This window comes from Manis javanica, chromosome 14 (assembly GCF_040802235.1).
Source record: "Manis javanica isolate MJ-LG chromosome 14, MJ_LKY, whole genome shotgun sequence".
Taxonomy (NCBI): domain Eukaryota; kingdom Metazoa; phylum Chordata; class Mammalia; order Pholidota; family Manidae; genus Manis; species Manis javanica.
Genome location: NC_133169.1, coordinates 74765648 through 74785709, shown reverse-complemented (window position 1 = coordinate 74785709; position 20062 = coordinate 74765648). Strand labels below are relative to the sequence as shown.

Here is a 20062-nt window from a genome sequence, read left to right as displayed (position 1 = left end):
CTTCAATAAAATCTACCAAAATGTTAATAGCCACTTCTGGATGAGGGATTCTATAATTTTAGGTTACTTCTTTATGATATTTTGTACTTTCTAATGAAAAATAATATTTTATAACTAGATAATTGTAGATATTATTTGTAGTATGTACAAAAATAGTGCATTCGTTCCTTTCTAGCAAGTAATTCTATTTTTATTCAATCCTCATGTCAAATATTCATACAAGACATATTTATTGATAGGAGGTGCCAGTACCCACTTATCCCTCTACCCATTTTATTTCTATGAAAAAGTAACATATGAAAGAGTATTTAATCTCTTTAGGAATGATATTTTCTTGACTTGTGTGTCATAATAATGATGGTGCCTTATGGAATAAAACGAACTGCAATTTAATATATTTCAGGAATAATTATGTTCTTAGTTGGAATTAAACCTTTTACATTTCCCTTCTTCAATGCCTTTGGTCAGACTTTCTCGAACTAGACTAATGGAGAGAAAACTATTTACCACATTTTTTTGAATAGGTTTAGATATGTCTGAGTATAAGACCAGCTCTTTTAGGGAGTATAAAATGACCTACTAATAGAAAATTTCACTTGGAACTGTCACATTTAATTTAGATACCTACATGGGGATTCAAGTTGGCCATTAAATCAATGAAAACTTCACCTATCCCTATGGTCACTGTCAGGAAGGCCTAACAAATTCAACTTGAGATGATGTATATGTTTATTTGTACATAAGAAGTTGAAAAGAATATATAGCAAAATGTTTACAGCAGTCAGGTTGTTGCCTCTGGAGACCAGCAGAATAGAGCATAAAAAAATTATATCCCACAAGCCACATACAGAAACAAATCCCACTGTAGTATAAACATGTCTTCCAGATATCTTATCAATGGAAATTTGAGTTTAAAACTTTTCAAATCAATTATGGACAGCAACTACAATATTTACTTTTCTGAAATAATCCAAACTCCCAATCTGTCTAAATAACATACAAGTAAGTCAAGGAAGAAATTCCATATATAAAACATTTATTTGGGAGATATTCAACAACTTGCATTATTACTCAGATACCTCACAAAAGGAGTATGATTTGATTGTAATGGCCCTGTTTATTAACTACAGGACATTTCTAAAATCAAATTCCTTCATATGAAGAAAGTCAGGTTTGAATGAATCAATCTCTCCCATCCTGTTACCCCTGCCAAGTCCCCAGCATCTCCTTCTTACCCGCTACTTCCCTTTGTCCTTCCCTCCCTCCTCGGATTCTCTGGAAACAATATAGGACAGATACTTCATTCATAAAAAATTCAATTGATATTTTCTTAGAGGCAACTATACTTGCATTTTTATATATTCATAGCATGAAATACCATGCATTTCAGTTCAACTAATTCTAAGCAGTCAAAATTTTATTGACTGAAATTAATGTATTTACAGAAAGAATATAAAAAGTATCTTTTGAAATTTTAAGGGTTCCCATTTAGCATGCATTATAGTTATTTTTATTCATGATCTGAATCTGTCTCCCACACTATAAAGTAAGTCATTATTAATGTGCAGAACAAAGAAAAGCACACAAAAACCTGGACTACTTTTAAATCATTAAACTCAGAGAAAAATTAAAGTGCACAGAGAAACTCATACTAGAATAAACTGGTATACTACTAGTGGGTCTATTTAAAAGTTCTTTCCTATATTATTTCCCAAGAAAAATATACTCATTATACTTAAGGAAAACTGTCATAATGATGTGATTGCATGTGGCTGCTTTCTTACTTTTATTAATTACTGATGTTCTGTATTCTAAGGTACACATTACACAGGGTATCCATGGACTCTCCTTGATACATAAAGGTGTTGTCAGGTATGTAACAAATAAACAGGTGAGGCAATAAGGCAAAAATAGGACAGTAAATATGGTATGCACTTCAGGTGCATATCTTTTAAAGCAAAAGTGCTCTTGGCTCACAGAACTAGAAAACATATATTAGAACCTGTTTTCAGAACAATGGTCTCCCCTGGCTATTGTTTGTCTAAGAAGCAACAGCCATATAATTTATAAGAAGAAAGCTTACTGAATCCTTCAGAAAACACAACCTGGCAGTTTATCTTCAATGCAAAATGATGAGGTGGCAGGCATGTGATGGAGTCACCAGTCTTGCACATCATGTAAGGGAATCCAGCTGTGCTTGTATGGTCTCTAGCTATTTACACAGACAAAAATAGAAAGTTGGTGAAGGGAGAGAATTTATATCAAGTGTTGTTTAGAAACATGCAAACAGAAGGCAAAGAAAGAAACTGGCAACTATGTATGTTAAATCCACTTACACAGCAATAAAAATACTCTAGAAAAATTTCCTTTTTTTAGAGTAAAAAAAGAGAAGGTAAGTTTTCAAATTTGTAAAGGTGGATTTTTAAATAATACTGTTTTAAATATACCCATCTGTTTCAAGGAAATGACCACTACACGAGATTTCTGAGGCAGGGGGGTACATTCTTTTGGATTATGAAATCAGTATTTGTAAAGAAACAAATATGCTCAAAGATAAATCTTTAAAGGCCTGGCATCCTCCTTTTCCCTTGGGCCCAGAAATTAAAATATTTAACATTACTGTACCTAAAGCACCAGTATGGCTAAGTACCACATAGTTCATTACTTAACGCTTGGCATTACAACAATCCTATTGCTTTAATAATCACTTCTACTTTCCTCCTGATTGAGTTTGTCATATTCTCTCCATCTCAGCAATGCTTCCGACTGTGGAACAAAAGGTGTTTACCGGGGAAGTTTAAAGAACTTAGTTCCATAATACGGCATTTAAAAATAAGAATTCATAAAATGAAGGAAACATTTTGAAAACCCACATATCAGAAATTATTTAAAAAAAACTGACCTTGTTATAGAAGTCAAACAACTCCTTGTGACTGAATTCCATAAGAACTTTCTCCAGGCTCTGTAAGAAAGAAAAATGAAAGAAAAATGAATTTTGTTGTATACAATTTACATTGCATTTTGTTTTCTCCAACGAGCCCCAGATTGTGCTATTTTATTATGAGATGTTTTAAAAAATACTTACCTGCTTTACTCAACCCTACTGTTCCTAGACTCACAAATGCACTTAAATAATGTTCGACTTCAGCAAAAGGTTTCAACTCTATAAGGACATCTGTTCTTTAAGCTGACTCCACAAAGGTTAATAAAATATATGCCAGCAAGAGAACAATTTCATTACCTATTTTTCTGAAGATGGAGATAATACATGAGATCATATTTCATCTTTCTCTGCAGTCCATTTACAATCTAGTAAATACCATTACACAAAGGCACTGGAGGCAGCAGCCTCTCTGAACTCGTCCAGCCATTCATGCCTCACCTCAGCACAGATGCAGCCTCTGAGCATTAATGTAGCAGTTACAATCATAATATACTGACACTGTTACCTTTTTTAAAAGCACAGACTTAGCAAAACTTAACGATTAACACAAGAGCTTCAAAGCTGAGACTTAAACATGTGCCCTCCTGTCACCGGCCACGCGACAGCGGCGCCTTCCGGCTGCCGCAGCTGCCCCAAAGCACTGTGCAGAGTCGAGTGGTGGGTAGCAGGCCCGACATGACCCACCCCACCATTACCTGCTTTGGGTTGATTTGTAAACTGAGGAAACAAACTAGTTTCTAAAGACTGTTCAAACATGTTTACTTTCTTCAAGGTAGCTTTGGGGTGCGACAGTTCCTGAGGAGAGAGTGCCGAGGGGTGCTTCCTGCCCTGACCGCACTGCTGTGCTCATGTGACATAAAACGGGCACCACGAACTGAACAAGGGGGAAAACGCCGCAAGCAGACATTGATTCATGAACTGAACTGCTGTGGTCATTTCCAACATCCTATTAATTTCTCATTCTCAGTTTCTATGCTTACTTTTACCCTTGTTTTATCTGTTTTAATGATTTGCATTTCAGTTTACAAAGCCAAACATCTTCAAAACAGGTCATCTTCGGCCACCACAATAATCAATGAGGCTGTGTTCAGAAATGGCACCTCTCTTCTCCTGAAGCCTAAGCACACAGGATTAAATCCCACCCTTTTCCATTTTCCCTTATATACCCACCTATGTATTTACCTTTCAAAATAAATGAAGAATCCTATCTCCTGTAAAGCTTCATCTGTTAGGCATAATATAAAACTATGAATTTTCTTACTGCATTAGAAAAATTAGTTGGCTACTGGCACATGTCATTAGACCTCCAAAGGCTGAATCAGCCTCACCTAGTAGGGCTGCTTCCTCCCAGGGGTGAAAGGGAGGTGACAAGCCTATGTTTAATATGGGAAAAAGCAAGGCAACTTCTTTCTTCTCCCACCAAGCCAAAAGTCAGGCTGGATCAAACCAGATCAGTATGTGAACAACTGACCTGCTCTACCTCTAGAGGCAGCAGCCACATTCCGCTCTTGTTCTTTACATTTTGCTTTGCTTTGTTTCAAGGTATTAATTCAAAATTTGTTACAATGAGGGAAGGTAACTTTAATAGCATAATTCTTAAAATAACAAAAGCTAGAACAATTTGTGTGTACTTTTTGTATGTATCTTGCTTTATGAAATACTTAGTCCCATGCAGGAAAAATGCTGATACCTGAAATCAAATACACAAAGAACCTATAGCTATGTCTGGTATAATCCCTGGTAACTATTATCCTTACCATTTCCCATTCAGCCCTCAATGACTTAGAGAAGGCCTGAGAATATGGGAGAACAGGAGAGTGGTTTTAAGTGTTTTATGTCTATGCATTGAGAGATTAATTCTTAGAATCTGAAAATCTATGTTTACCTAATGGGAGACCAAGGCAGTTGTTTTCTAGAGTGGCTGGCCAGGACCCAATCCTCACATTGTCATGTTCTGATGTGGAATCCCACAATCCCCAGAGTCGGAGAATAAAAATTCACTAGCCTTCTAGGACATTATAAAGGATCTTCTCAAGAAAGGAATATAGATCACAGTTTATTTAATAGTTGGATGGCTTTATTTATGACTCTAAATTTAGACATATGGTCCATGGCCTCCATTTTCACTCCTACTTCAGGTCCCACAAATATTAGGAGTGGGCCTGATCAAAATCTTTCCCAGGACCACAGCACTTTTAGGAGGAAAATACACTCTTAGCTTTCCTTGAGAATATAACTAGAAGGTCACAAATTTTCTTATCAAATTTGAATCAACTCTCTAACTTCCTTGTATACTCTTCAGAAAACGTAAGCAAGGTTCTGTCCACTAAGGAAGCATGTTTTCAAACAACCTTTTAGTTCCATGTCTGCACACAAATCAATGGTAGTCCAGACCCAAAGGATGTCAGAAGCCTTAACAATAGTGAGAGTTCAATTCTTAGTAATTTAGGGGTGCTTCTCTTCAGATTGTCTAGCTGGACATATATCTTCCTTCCCTGTAAATGCTTCTGGCCTTTAACTCAACTCCTAGTTCATTAGTATCTTTGCTAAGGGAAGAAGAAGATAAAATAAATTAAAATTCAAACCCTCCATCTCGGCAATCAGCAGCAACTCAAATAAAAGCCTTTCTGGAGGACGATGGAGACAATCCTGGCTAACATAGTTTGATAGGCTGGTTTGACAATGGACTTAATTATCCATGTGCTTCCTGTGTTTCACTGTCATTAGGTAATGAGACTTGACTATATTTGGTCCTATTTTTTCCCCCCACAAAGAGTCAGAAATATAGTCTGGATAATAAAATGTAGACTTTTATGTCATACTAAATAAGAAGAAAAAGTATCTTAGCAGCATTAAACTAGAGTGGCAAGTTAGCAAAATGCATCATCTTATCAGTCATATATCAAAACTACTTTAAATTTGAACTGCATAACTCTAATCACTTGGTGAAGCCAAATAAGTACATATTTCTAATACATATGTGTATATGCACACACACACACCTTTAGATTGTACTATGCTTCACTTTTACATAGTCAAGTGTTAAAGAAAAAAAGTTTACATTACATCCCTACTTTTCCAGTAATCAGGTATAAAGGATACTTTCATAAAAGGCAAACCATATTTTAAATTAGAGATGTTAAAGAAATTGATAACTCTAACAGAGAGTTTATATGGTCTTCCAAAGAAATATAACAACTAGATAAATAACACAAATTATTTCTGGGAGGGTTTTTTTGTTGCTTGTTTGTGTAATGGGAGAATCAATGGATTCCGCTATCACCCAGGACATCTTATGAGAAACACTTCCTAGATATGGTAAAAAAAAAAAAAAAAGGAATTTAACAATTGCTAACTAGGCCAAGATATTGTCATAATACAATATATATTGTATTGTTATACTACTATGCATATTATAATCCACATAAATGAAGAATTTTTAAAACAAAAAGCCAGTAAATAAGGTAGTTTTTGTCTTATTTTGCTTTCTTGCTACAGTTTTGCTGGGGGTGGAGAGGGTGGCTGGTTTGTACCGAGTCATCCACACTACTGCTCGGTCCCTCAAGACAAAAGTACGTATCTGTGAGGCATTTTGGAGGCAACGGCAAATGACACCTGCTTATGTGAGAATAAAGCAGCATAACCCTTTTCTTAGTCTTTTATTCTTGGTTCTACACAATCTTCCCTGATCTAGCTTTCTAGTTTTAAGACCTCCCAAAATCTCTGCTCCAGCCAAGCTGGTCTACTCACTGTCTCCCAAATATCCCACCCACACTTTCTTGGCTGTTCTTGCTCATGTGGTCTCTAATCCCTGATGGACAGTTCTAAATGGGCACGGTAAAACAAATTCGCTAAAGGAAAATACAAGTGAGTATCTCCATAATCTTGGAGAATGTAAAGACTCTTTAAAAAAAGACATGAAAATAAACTAACTGTATGATATCTTTAGACAACAAGCTATTACTAAATGTACTATGTAAAGAAAATGACTGATATATCAGAATAGATTAAAATTCAGGACTTCCATTCATCCAAACACATCATCAGAAGAGTGAAAACGTTAGCCAGATACTCATACCCAGAATACACAAAAAATTTCTACAGATCAATAAAGAAGATAAAACTCAGTTTAAAAATGGACAAGGATAGATATCAAATCATTGTGTTGTACAATGTAAATTATTACTATGTTACGTCAATTATAGCTCATACAAAAAAAAAAAAAGCCACCGGATGGTAGTGTTTGGCTGGGGAGAAGGAGGAAACTATCAGGAGACTCTCATGATGCCGCATGAGATTGTTAGGAGCGACTCCAGCTAACGTGAATGATCCAGAAGCCTGGCTGGAAGTGAAATGCAATGGGCGGAGGAACTAACAATTAGGGATGGTCCTTCTCTTGGTCGGATACCTGGCAAGTTTCCCCAGCTGAGAGGGATGTGCCCAGGTTGCTCAAGAGTGTCTTGGATTGAAAGACCTACTCCGATTAAAAAAAAAAAAAACAGACCAGAGACTCGAACAGGCACTTCAAAGATGATGCTTAAACAGCCACAAACATATGAAAATAATTAGTACCCATGCTGCTGCAAGGGATACTCTGGAAGCTTGTTTGGCATTATTTACTAACTGAATAAATGTACACACTATGTCCTAGAAATCTACTCCTATGTATTAATACTGGGCTCAACAGAAATGTACACATTTGGATACCAAGAGATAGGTGCAAGAATACCAACAGCACCATTACTCAGAAGAACCAAAAAATGGAAGTAACCTAAATTTCTTTCAACACAAGAATATATAAATAAGTTGTTATATAGTAACATGATGGAATGTTATACAGACATGAAAATAAACTGTTGTATGCATGACTCTTACAAACATAATGTTGAATGTCAGAGTAGGCACAGATAGATTTCATTTATATGAGGATTTAAAAAAACAACAAAAAAGGTTTTAGAGACAAATGTTTAAGTGGTAAAACTATAAAATAAAGCAAAGCTATTACCAGAAGTATCAGAATAGTGACTACTCCTAGGTAACTGGAGAGAGGACTTTTTAGTGAGAGCAGGCATTCGAGTGGCTTCTGAGATAATGGTAATAATTTGTTTCTTGATCTTGGTGGGGGATTAAGGGGTATTTTTTTAATGACACATCACTGTGTTCTTTTCTGTAGGTTTGTTATATTTCCTCAATAAAAAAAGGAAAAAAAAAGATGGCATTGTTATGTGGTAATATTCATTCATTCATTTTTATTCAATAAATATTTATTTTAAATGCCTCCCAGGCCTGTTCTGGGTGCTATGTATACAACAATGAGCAACACAGACAAAAATCCCCCACATTCTACTTGATACAGACAGACAATAAACAAGATAATAAAAACAATAATAGTAATAATAATTCACATACATACATTTAGGAATGTTTGTTGGTGATGTGTTAGGAAGGATATCACCTTTATTAAGCAGGGCTAGAGAATGTGTGTTTGCAGGGGTAGATGGAGAGTCAATGGTGTATGGTCAGGAGAGGTCTCACTGAGTTCATGACATTTAAATTAGGATTTAATAGGAGTAAAATGACAACCCACAAAATGGGAGAAAATATCTGTGAATCATTATCTAATGAGTATAATACCCAGAATATATAAAGAACACCTATAATTAAACAACAAAAAGACAAGCCCAGTTAAAAAATAGGCAAAGGATTGGAACAGATATTTCTTCAAAGAAGATATATAAATGGTAAGTAAGTACATGAAAAGAGACTCAGTGTCTTAAGTCTAGAGAAATGCAAATCAAAACCACAATGTGATACCACTTCACACCTAATAGGAAGGGTATAATTCTTTTATATAGAGGGGAAAAAACAAGTATTGGTAAGGATGCAGAGAAATTGGAATCCTCATACGCTGCTAGTGGGAATATAAAAGGTGGAAAGCTTGGGCAGTTTTTGAAAAAGTGAAACAGAATTACTGTATGACCAAGTAATATTCCTGAGTATATTTCCCAAAGAACTGAAAACATGGACTCAAACAGGTGCTTGTACATCAAGGTTTACAGCACCTTTTCAACAGCTATTTAAGGCAATGTGTTGATGTAACAGCAGTAAAGGTGTTGATGAAAAGATGGTAGAGGAAGCGAGGCCATGAGGAATACAGAGATGTTACTCAGAGGGGTGCATTTTGAACATGCTTACTCCTCCATCAACCATGAAGCCTTATAATGGGCTTGAACTGTGTCTCCCCCAAATTCCTATGCTGAAATCCTAACCCACAAGACCTCAGAAGGTAATTGTATTTGGAGATAGGGTCTTTAGAGAGGTAACTCCGGTAAAATAAGGTCCTGTGGGTGTGCCCTACTGCAATCTGACTGGTGTCCTTCTAAGAAGAGGTACCTAGGCCACAGACACACACAGGAAAGACCACATGAAGGCACTGGGGGAAGAGGGCCAACGGATAAGCCAAGCAGATAGGCTGCAGGAGAAACAGATCCTGTTGACTCCTTGATCAAACTTGAAGCCTCCAGAACCATGAAGAAATAAATTTCTGTTATTAAGCTACTCAGTCTATGGTACTTTGCTATGGCAGCCCTAGCAAACTACGAGAGGCCCAATCACCTCTTTTGGACTGGATAGAAGAGACGATCTTTAAGAGCAATGGAAAACCCTGGGAAGTTTTAAGTACAAGAACAATATTGTTTTATTTACATATTAACAGCTCATTGTGGCTTTTATTTGTAAATGGATTACAATTGGCCAAATTGGACATGGAGAAAGAAACCAGTTGGGAGGCTACTGCATTAGTCCAGGCAAAAGACACTGACTTGATCTAATGTGATGGCAGCAGTGAAAGAGAAAAGTGAAAAACCTGAGATTCAGGTTAGAGGTAGATGAGACAGCTCTTAGTGACAGATTGGGGTGGTGGTGGTGAAGGAATAGAAGGAGTCAGGAATGACTCTCAGGTTTTGGCCAGAGAAACTGGATGGATGCAAGTGATACAGGAAACACAATAGGAGAAGATGTGAAGATGAGGAGAATCAAAGGTGAAGTTTCAAGTTTCAGACACATTTAGTTTGATGCCTCTCAGATTTCCTTGAAAATATACGAAATAAGCCTGGAAAGCCAGAAAAGATATTAAGGTAAGAGATGTACATTTGGGAGTTATTCATATATTGATTTTCAAACTCTAAGAGTGGATGAGACTGCCCAGGAAAAGAAAGCAGCATGAGAAGAGAGGGTGGCCTGAGCCTAAGCCCTCCAAAACTGCAGTATTTAGGGAATGGAGGTGTTCTGTGTAAGTGAGTAGCATCACCAGGTTCACAAATGTCTTCTGCATGGCATGTGAAATGTATGGTGGGCATTTATTATATGAATCAAAATAATGTAGTATGTTAGAACACAGTCAATAAAACTGTGTGGCTTGTTTTTGAATATGCCTTCAATCTTCCATTTTCCAGTGAAACCCATTAAGGTCACTAATACTGTTAACTAAACATACACAGACTAGATTGACTCTCTTTCTTCTTTCTTAAACATATAAGATTACAATCAAGAAGCCATTAGGAAATTCATTCCCTATATTGTCTAAGTTGTTCTCATGAACTTAGACTTCTGCACCCTATCTGAAAATTCTACAAAGTGAAAATGAAAGTACAAAGATTAACATTCTGCCCATTTCTTAAAAGAGAAGAAAGATGCATCTGTTCACCCATTTCTTTTTATTTCTAATTGGTAACCCTGTCTATGAATAATGTTGCACATAGCCATTAGCAAAATTCCCATGGAAACAGAATTTAGCAAGGTCTTCAGAGAGGTCTAACTTGATGAAAGCTGACAGTAAAACATCCTTTACTTTCCTGTTAGTTAGAAATTAGGAACCCTTATACATTTTTCCAATAGAGAAATGCATTAGCCTCTTTACAAACTATTCAAGCAGAAATAGTCTCTACAGATTAAAAATTAGATAAGAATTAAATTAAATTTACCAAATTTATATTGCTTAGCTGTTAAAGTTAAATTAGATATCAGAATTAGAAATGGTACAATTATCTTTTCACTTAGAAAATCAAGAGTAGAGGATCCTAAAAAAAGAAAGACTACTAAATCTCTTGTCCTAGTAGAATCTTAAAATACATTGCTAGGAACTTAAAGAGGAAATTTTCTCCTTTTCAGTCACAGAAATGAAAGAGATCAAATTTAAACACTATTTCACATGCTACTAAATGGGTTTATAAAACAAAAACCATTAGGTCCCATTCACTAAACACACCTAAGACTATATTCTCTATAACTACACATGTAGATAATTGTGAAAATGTTCCAGTATCCCTATGATTATGTTGATTATCTTCACTATTATTGCTCAAAAAAAACCTCGGCATATAATTTAAGGTCCCACCAGAGACTGAAAAAATCATGAAACTCCATTCATAAAGCCTTTGCCATTTCTGTCACCCATAATATTAAATCAATAAACATTTAAAGAGTACCGACCAATACAAAGAGAAATAAACCACAGGAAGGAGTAAACTCTCAACCAAAGAAAGGTCCTTCTCTAGGCAGGCAGATTTCTGTTTATGGCTAAGCTCACAACTATAGAAGAACGTGGATGGGAGAGTAAGAAGGAAGGGATCCTCTGCCCATCTGTCACACAACGGAATCAATCCAGCAACCAAATGGGGACAGACATTACAACCAGCTCTGATTCAGAGGGTGCCAGCGTGACAAAGTGCAAGCAAAGGCATTCTAGGTAAAGCAAGAGCAAATTTCCATTTTCCTGTGGCCCAGCTTACCTACGTGATCTCTAAGGCTCCTTTTGAGTCTATGACTCAAGGATGTTGAGGCACATTACATAAACAAACTAGAGAACAAAACAAATTAAACTGAAGGACCAGAAAATGTCAGTAAGAAAGAGCTTTAGCAATAACCTCATTCAACCCTGTTATTTAACAGATGAGGAAACTGGTCTAACAAAGATGAACTAAATTGCGTAAAGTAAATGGTAGTGGGACTAGTCACTGTTTTTTCACTTTATTATTATGGTATCTCAAGATAAAACAGTGCTGTTGCCTGCACATAAAGCTGATTTATAGAAAAAATTTCCCATGAAAATGCACAATTACTTCTCTAACTCATCCTATACGGAAATACATAAAAGCTATGCTGAGGGCAGTTTGAGAAATAGGATGACGAGATGCCATACTATCTTAATACAAGTATAATACGAACTTAAAATCTTCAGTTTCTCAAAAATTTTCAGAAAAACATATAAGCAAATCTCTTTGTGTTGGTTACATTAACAATGAGTATTAACACAGTATCACTGCCATATTTAAAATTCTAATTCCAAACAAACAAAAATATTATCCCACTGAATGTACTATATCATACAGAGGTAGTTAGAGCTAGTAGTAGCACCTGAAACTCGTTAGTTTCACCTGAATGCCGAGCTGATTTCTGTTGTTTCATCAAGTCTTGTGATTTCAAAGGCTCTTCAGTGAAACACTACCGAGCTGGGCAGGCTCCAGAAACCTCACATGCAGAGATGGCTCCGTTTGAGGAGGGCAGTGGGCAAACTGAGGACTCCCAGCTTATAGCAAAGTTTGATAAAAGTTACAAAAGGACAAATGCAATAAATAAGTGGAATACAAGCCACAAAAGGCATTTCCCCAAGGTGAAATCAACCAAATGATAACTTTTACTTTTATCGGTCTTCACAAAAAATAGTTTGACAAAAATATTTATCGATGTACAAATACAAGCAGTATATAAACAGCAAAAGCAAGTTTATGAGCATGGCATTCAAGACTTCCAAAATCCGGCCCATGACTCCTCCTCCTGCCTCATTTTCCAGCATCCTCTGAACGCACTGTGTGTACCGGACAGCACCAGCAGGGTTTGCATAGCGCCCTCCTGGTCTTTGTTCATGTTCTCCATGCTCTCCCAGCAGTGCTACCAACTGCTCTTAGGCATGCCTGTCCCCACACACGTGCACAGGTACCAGCTATTTCATTCAGCCAGACCCTTTAATCTCAGCTCAGCTGACCTTGCCTGCAGATGGTGGGCTCGTGTCTTGCCAATGGGTTTCAGCTCCGGGCAAGTTCGCTATGGATTCAATGTGACCAAAGAAATGACAGTGGAATGATCTTGGGGTGAAAGGGTTATACCCAACTTTATTTCCAGGTGGCAGGTCAGTCACTAAAATCCCGTTCATTTAGAGCGAGTCTGTATGCAGCAAGCCGGTCTCTGCCTCTGGGCCCCTCTGTCCGCACAGCTGTCCTCTGGGCTTCTCTGCACAGTCGTCCTGCACAGCCGTCCTCTGGACCCCTGTCTTCGGCGCTGCCACCACTCTGGCCTCTGCTCTGCTCTTCGGCAGCCTTGCTGCCCTGCCACCATGTGGTGCCCAGAAAACTGGGCGGAGCTCTTTTTTATAGAGTCACCAGCCATGTATTGCCCACAGGTGTTCAGTGAGCTGGTCAACCAGGGCCAGGTGAGAATCCTGGCCACAGGAACTCTCATTTTATCCACAGCTCGCCAAGGGCAGGGGCAAAGAATTATTTTCTTTAATGTAGTCCAGTAGCTCAATGTGGTACCTGATCATAGTATTTACTAACTTAACATGTTTAGTGAGCTTAATTTTAAGAAAAGGAGGTTGTCAAATTTAAATATGCTTTTTCTCCCATAGGGAAAAAGATACTGCATTTGGAAAGTATCAGAATAAATGAATTTTGTCTCAAGGATGACTGTGGGGAAAATGGAAGTTTCTATGGCTGGCATCCTCACTTGCCCCTAAACTACTTGATGTAATTGGCCTACTGTTAGGCTAATGCTTCCACACCCGTAGGCAATGAGCTGTTATTGACTGAGTTACTTTATAAAGAGCTCTGCCCAGTGCTCTGGGTAGAAGCAGAAACTGAGGTAGGTTAGGGACCTTTAGACCGCTGGATACAGACATGACTCTGGTAATAGACCTACCACTGGGAGATAAAGCCAGGTATAAACCCTTTACCCCAAGAACGTTCCATCCCTGAAAACCTCAGGCAAGATAATGACAATATTTTCCCAGTTATACTACAGTATTGGCCCCAATGATGACGGTAGTCTTTTAGGTTCCCTAACTCTTATTTACTCAGTAAATATGTGGGCTAACCAATACAGTATTGATTCTCTAGTTAGTTTGACAAATGGCTTCCCACACTTGAAAGCCCCTGTCTCAAGCTGGTAGAAGCAAAAGATTTAAGGTTTTGTACCTATTTTAGCTAAAAACAAAATAGTTACAGCCCTGAACATAATCAAAAGCCATTTTTTGACCATAAACCTTTATTCAATATAAAAATGCGTAAAAGTGTGAATGAAATATTGTCACTAAATGTTTAATCACAGGCATCTACTTCACCTGTTAGGACATCTAACCCTTTTTATCTAACATCTATGCCCTTTCCATTGTGGCTAAAATATTACTTTGTTCTTGTGTAAAGAAAACACTACATTTGGCAGTCATATCACCATCATATTTTCTGTTCTCTTAAAAATTACAATGTGCTATGCATGAGCACATCACAAACTTGGAGCCAATCAAAATGTACCTCCTATAGTATTCATTAACTGTAATTTATTATGTGTATGCTGATATGTCATTATGATTTTCAGCTTTGCTACTGAAATATTTAGCTATGGTTGTTGAATATAATCAGCAAGATAAAAGCTTTTGAATATAATTACATGAAGCTCCTTAAACAGAGTGAGAAATTCCACAAAGAGGGGCACTGACAGCTTGCTTTTTTTCCTGCAATAAATGTTACAGGCAATGCATCTTTTTTTGGAAATTATACTTTATTCTAGTTATAAGTACTTATCTGATTACTGAAACTTATCATTACAGATTTAGAATGGCTCCATCACAACTTCTCGAAACGTGTTAGTATCCTAGTTGAGGGATGCATGGTAAACTAGAAATATCAAATTGCTGTCATATTGTTTTCAGTGGTGCAGTTTTAAAGACTGAGCTCAATGCCCAAATTTGGGTTTCTCCTTTGTTCATAAAATCACTTTATTGTATTCAGACAGAAATTTGGAAGATACCATGGCTTTGGTATGTTACCATGTTCTGTGAGGTCTGTTCTTATCTCCAGGTGTATGCAGGCTGGCAAAGCCTTCTTTCCTGTTGCTTTTTCAGGATTAGTTGTATTAATTACATTTTCATATTATATGTGGTTTTGGGAGTAGGCCTCTGTCTTTCCTCTCAGGCCACCATCTTTAATCCCCCATAGTTTTTTTTCTATTTCACATCTTCCATATTGATTTTTTTGTTTTACTAGAATTGATCATTTAGTGATTCTTTTAGATTGTCTCTGAAGGTCTTAAGCTAGTCTGTCTTTGCACGACTGAAAATGTGTATTTAATCTCTCATTTGATTTCTAATTAAACTTGACAGAATTTTACATTTAAATGATTTTACTTTAGAATTTTGAAGCTACTTCTCTATTTATTTCTATTACCTAATTTTGCTAAAAACAACTGTGCTTTCAATATGATTTTCATACCTTTGTAGATAACCAATTTCCCAACCTCCCTTTGTCTCCCCATCTCTCCCTGGAATACTTTGAAATTGGTATCCATGGAGTTCTGATATTACACTATGATGTGATTTAAGTGTCTGTTTTATTATTAGTTTTGTTCCTCAGGTGCCTCTGCCCCATTTTGTGTGAAACCATGACACTATATTTAGCTAAGGGAAATTTTTCTTCTTTTATTTCTGTGATACTTTTTCACTCAGTTCTCTTGTTTATCCTTTCATCAGTAGTTTCTCAAGCTTCTAAATCTGACTTCCATTTCTCCTATTTTATGTCAGTCTATTTTGCAATGGATTAATCTCTTGTCCTTATCTAGCTCAATAATATGATCTTCAGCTGGAATCTTTAAATTTTTGGTCCATTTGTTTAGGCTTTGTCTTGTCATTATTTTATCAGGCATAATTTTAACTTTGCTGAACTTTTTCAAAATAGCCTTTTTTTTTGTTATCCTCTAATTATTTAAAAATAAAAATCCTTTATTTTTGCCCTCTATTTTCATCTCACTGAGACTATCAACTGTATTTAAAGTTTTCTTCTGTTTCTTTTCTCTGCCTAAATTCTATTTCTTCAGTTTAAGCTTGCTCACTCTTTTGCTACTTTTTCCTCCAGTGATTGGGGATTTTTGGTCATTAGTATGTATAGCTGAAAGGTGCTAAGGAGCAGTTTTGGTGGTTGCAAAGTACTTACTTCTCAGCCCCAGTGAGACTCCATCCCTTTCTATTTCTTGGAATAAGATGCTTATTACAGAAGCCTTCATCTAATGACTTGAGCAAAAGGGGAGAGTCTGATTGGGCAGAATGCACCTTATTGCAGGAATTTGTCATCTGGGTTTGGGACTCCCTTCCCAAAAATGATCTGCCACTTTGTTCTGCCCCTGTAATCCCACTGTCCAATCTGGGACTCTCCACAGTCAGGAATCACATTTAAGAAAAGATAATCCTGCTTTTCTATTTATTGACCATGACTTTGTGTTTCTCTGGGCCTCTATAGTAGCTTTCCCTGTGCTTCTTTTAGCTTCGGTTTTCTCTGATGTGATTTTTTTCCTTTAGTCCAATTTCCTCTGATTTTTAGTTCATAGAATTTCCTCAGATTTTCTGGTCTGCAATGATATTTTTATTTTCCTGAACTACTAATGTTTCTTCTTTTAAAAAACATGTCCTATGTAGAAGTTAAGGGGAAAGGGAAGAGGTAGTTGTGTCCTTATTTGCCATCATGATCCATTTTCTCTTAAAGCAATATGCAAAAGTACAGATTCTTAAATTAAGAGAAACTAAAAGATATTGAAACCATTTAATGGAGGCTTATCAACATTTTAAAAGGGAGAAAATGCACTGGTTGTTTATAGTGCTTAATGAGTTTATAGAAGTCATTTATTTAGCATTAACCTTCTTCATGAGTTCATCTTTTTCCCCAAGAAAACTAATTCAAACTACTGACTTTGCACAAATTTCTTGGACAATGTTTATTGTTAGCCATCCTACTTAAGAAGTATTTGATTATTTAAGTGGTATTTTTAATATAATGGTAACAAATGGATTATTTGGATATATTCAATACTCAGTACTGACCCATTTTATTAAGTAGGTGTGTTGTTTTCAAAGTAGGATGGCACATCAGCATTTTGATTGGTAAATTTTATCAGTACTAAAAGAGACAAATGCTTATGTACTTTAATGGGAATATACAAGAGAAGTTCACTGTCTCATTCTAGGCAAGACTGAATAAAAAAAATCAGGTATCATATTAATAGTCATGCAAAGCAATAGCCAGTTTGCACAAAGTAACTATTTGCTAAAATGGACAGATTGATTGTTTATAACCTCATTTTAATTAATTACATTTTTGGAAAGGGAATGCGGTATAAAATTAGACCCCAGCCTTGATTTTTGTCATATTTTTCATAATCATACTTTGGAACAAAGTTTGCTAATAGGCATTTATGAGAGAGTAAAGAAAGATTTTAGTTTACTTAGTTCTGACTTTTTATGGTGTAAGTGTTGTATGCTTTTTCATTAAACTATTCGAAACGAGGAAGACATGAGACATGTTTTCTTTATTAAAGTTAGAAATCATTAACAAATCAGTAAGATTGTTCTTGTACCTGAACTGCCTCATGGAGACTCACAAAATCTGATTTTATTTTTGTCTTTTACTTTTTCTAGCAAAACTAATTTCTACTTCAGAGGCATCAGTAGCCCACGGAAATTCATTGCTTTTCTTTTAAAAGTGCACCTGCATCCAATACTGATTGAAAACATACTTAAAAAGAAAACAACCATAATGAATTACATTTCTCAGTAGTACCTAATTTGCCAATATGACGAGTTTTGATTAAAAAGAAGTTGATTATAATATTTAAAACTGTTCATTGAACAGAAAAGCTGGATGCAATCAGAAATCAGAAGTGTACCCATGGAGATATTGAATTTAAAAATCCTGATGTGACAACTGTCTATTTCCTTTTAGGGTTTTTAAAAAAATAATCTTGCCAGGGTAATGCTAAGTAGTTCTTCAACTATTTGGAGGATTTTCTTGGTTTTTATTTTTTTGGGGTTGGAGGGTGCTCCTTATTTTAATGTTTCAGTAAGGTTAGAGTGATTTTGATGTGTATTCTTTTCATATCTTACTGTATGTTCTTTTACCAAATTGATCAGTACAGCCTGTAACTGGACACTTCCCCAAAATACGTTACCATAACTAAAAGTTTTCACTTCAGTGCATTTATTTGGCATCTTTCTGGTTATTATTGACCAAAACACCCTGTTGCCTCTTCTTTCTTTTCATCCACTTTTTCACTTTTATTTTGTAACCTTTTGCATGTGTATATGGATCTTGGGCTTCTTCATTCCTACCAACTAGCACTAATTTTTAGTGTTTTTTATCTTCATTTATCAGCATACATTGTTCTTGTTTAGCCCCTAGTCTGTGTCCTCTAGATCTTTGTCCACCTCTGGTATTACTGGCCAGCCATTCTTAGTGTTTGGGCTTCAGAAGTACTCTTTCCCCCCAAGTTTCATGATATTAGCTAATATTCATTAAACACTGTGTCATTCACTATTCCAAGCCCTTTATGTGTCATATGTCTTCACTGCAATTATGAGATAAGTTACTATTATTATTTCCACTCACAGGTAAGACAAGTGAGACACAGAGAGATTAATTACTTTGCGTGAAACTACACAACTATTAAGTAGTGCAGCCAGGATTCAAAAATCAGAGTCAAAAGCCAGCACTTTAAACCTCTAGGTGTTGTTCTGATTTTTAGAAATCAGAGTTTCCTCAGCCTGTGCAGCCCCTGGCTCAACGGGACCGAGACGCAAGGCATTCTATGGTGACAGACTGAACACAAAACAGTCTGGGTTGTTTTTTAACTGATGTCACCTGGTTCTGTTTTGACAGCTCTGCCTCTCCATAGAAACTGTGCAGATGGGACCAGGTAACCAGGTCAGAGGTGTGTCACCAGGGAGCCTCTATTCCCCCTGCCCCTCACCCCCAGCTGCTGTCACTCTGAGTCTTCAGCATCATAGTTTCTTCTTTTTTGAATTAAAACCCATGTACCAGCAATAGCATGCTCTCCCCCAGAATCTCTTAACATGCTCTGTTTACATAGATATATGCAATTCAGGAAAACAAGCCAAAAAAAATCACTGTTTCCTCTCATTCTTTGTCTGTTTGAGTCCAGGTTTTTATACTGTCATTTGACCCACACTTACCTATTATGCTAAAATATTCTACAGCCCTCAAAACATATCAGTTAAGGTAGTTTTCAACAGACTGGGAGGTTAATAAATGTTATGGACAAAATTGTTTTTGTTGCTTTTTAAAATTAAATTTAAGGAGAATAGTCACTGCAGTGTTCAAAGTTAGACCTAAAAAGATTTACATGTTTTTATTTTATCCATAATTCTTCAGTTTCTTCATTGCCAATTCTATAATGAGACATAATACTGCCGGGATTTTATCATTAGCAGTTAAACTGTGGTTTTTTTAGAATTGAAGACTGAATTTACAGCCAGTATTTTCAATGGTAATTATCTGAAAATGTTTAACTCTGCTCCTTATAAAATGGATTATTGTCTTAAGTATTGGTTGTCATATCCTAGTCTGTACATTCCCACATCTTGTACTCTGAAGTGAAGATAAAATGATTATGCATTTTGTTTTTTATATTTTGTACCAATTAAATGAAAATAATTTTTTATAACCTCACTCTTCATTTCAAAAATAATTTGAGGAACAACTTAGGCCCATTTGTACAATATCCAGCAATATTTCTATGTCATATATTTTGCAGTCTTGCATTTAAAATGGCCAATATATTATCAGGCACCATTGTTTCCTTTTTTAAAAAAGTATAAAATTTAAAAGTACTTTGGAAATTGTCTCTTCAGTTTCTGTGATATAATTAGTTATTCTAGCAAAGGAAAAAACTTGGAAGGTTTAAAAATTGGTTGTCATGACTAAAAGTTTTATGATTTTATAGAAGTTCTTTCCTAATGTATAAGCAAGTTTCTATTTACACACATATGTTTCAGAAAATAAATAGTTC

General features: G+C 36.1%; 1 protein-coding gene across 3 annotated transcripts in view; it reads right to left on the bottom strand.

Annotated features, from left to right (window-relative positions):
* Positions 1–711: 711 nt before the first annotated feature.
* The window catches only part of COMMD10 (COMM domain containing 10), a 157016-nt gene continuing 137665 nt past the window's right edge, over positions 712–20062 (bottom strand). For all 3 annotated transcript variants that reach the window (XM_073221888.1, XM_073221891.1, XM_073221885.1), the window contains 2 exons: positions 2903–2962; positions 712–2212 (listed from right to left, as the gene is read on the bottom strand). In XM_073221888.1, coding sequence (XP_073077989.1) covers positions 2174–2212; positions 2903–2962 — 99 coding nt within the window. In that variant the 3' untranslated portion in view covers positions 712–2173. The remainder of the gene's footprint in view (positions 2213–2902; positions 2963–20062) is intronic.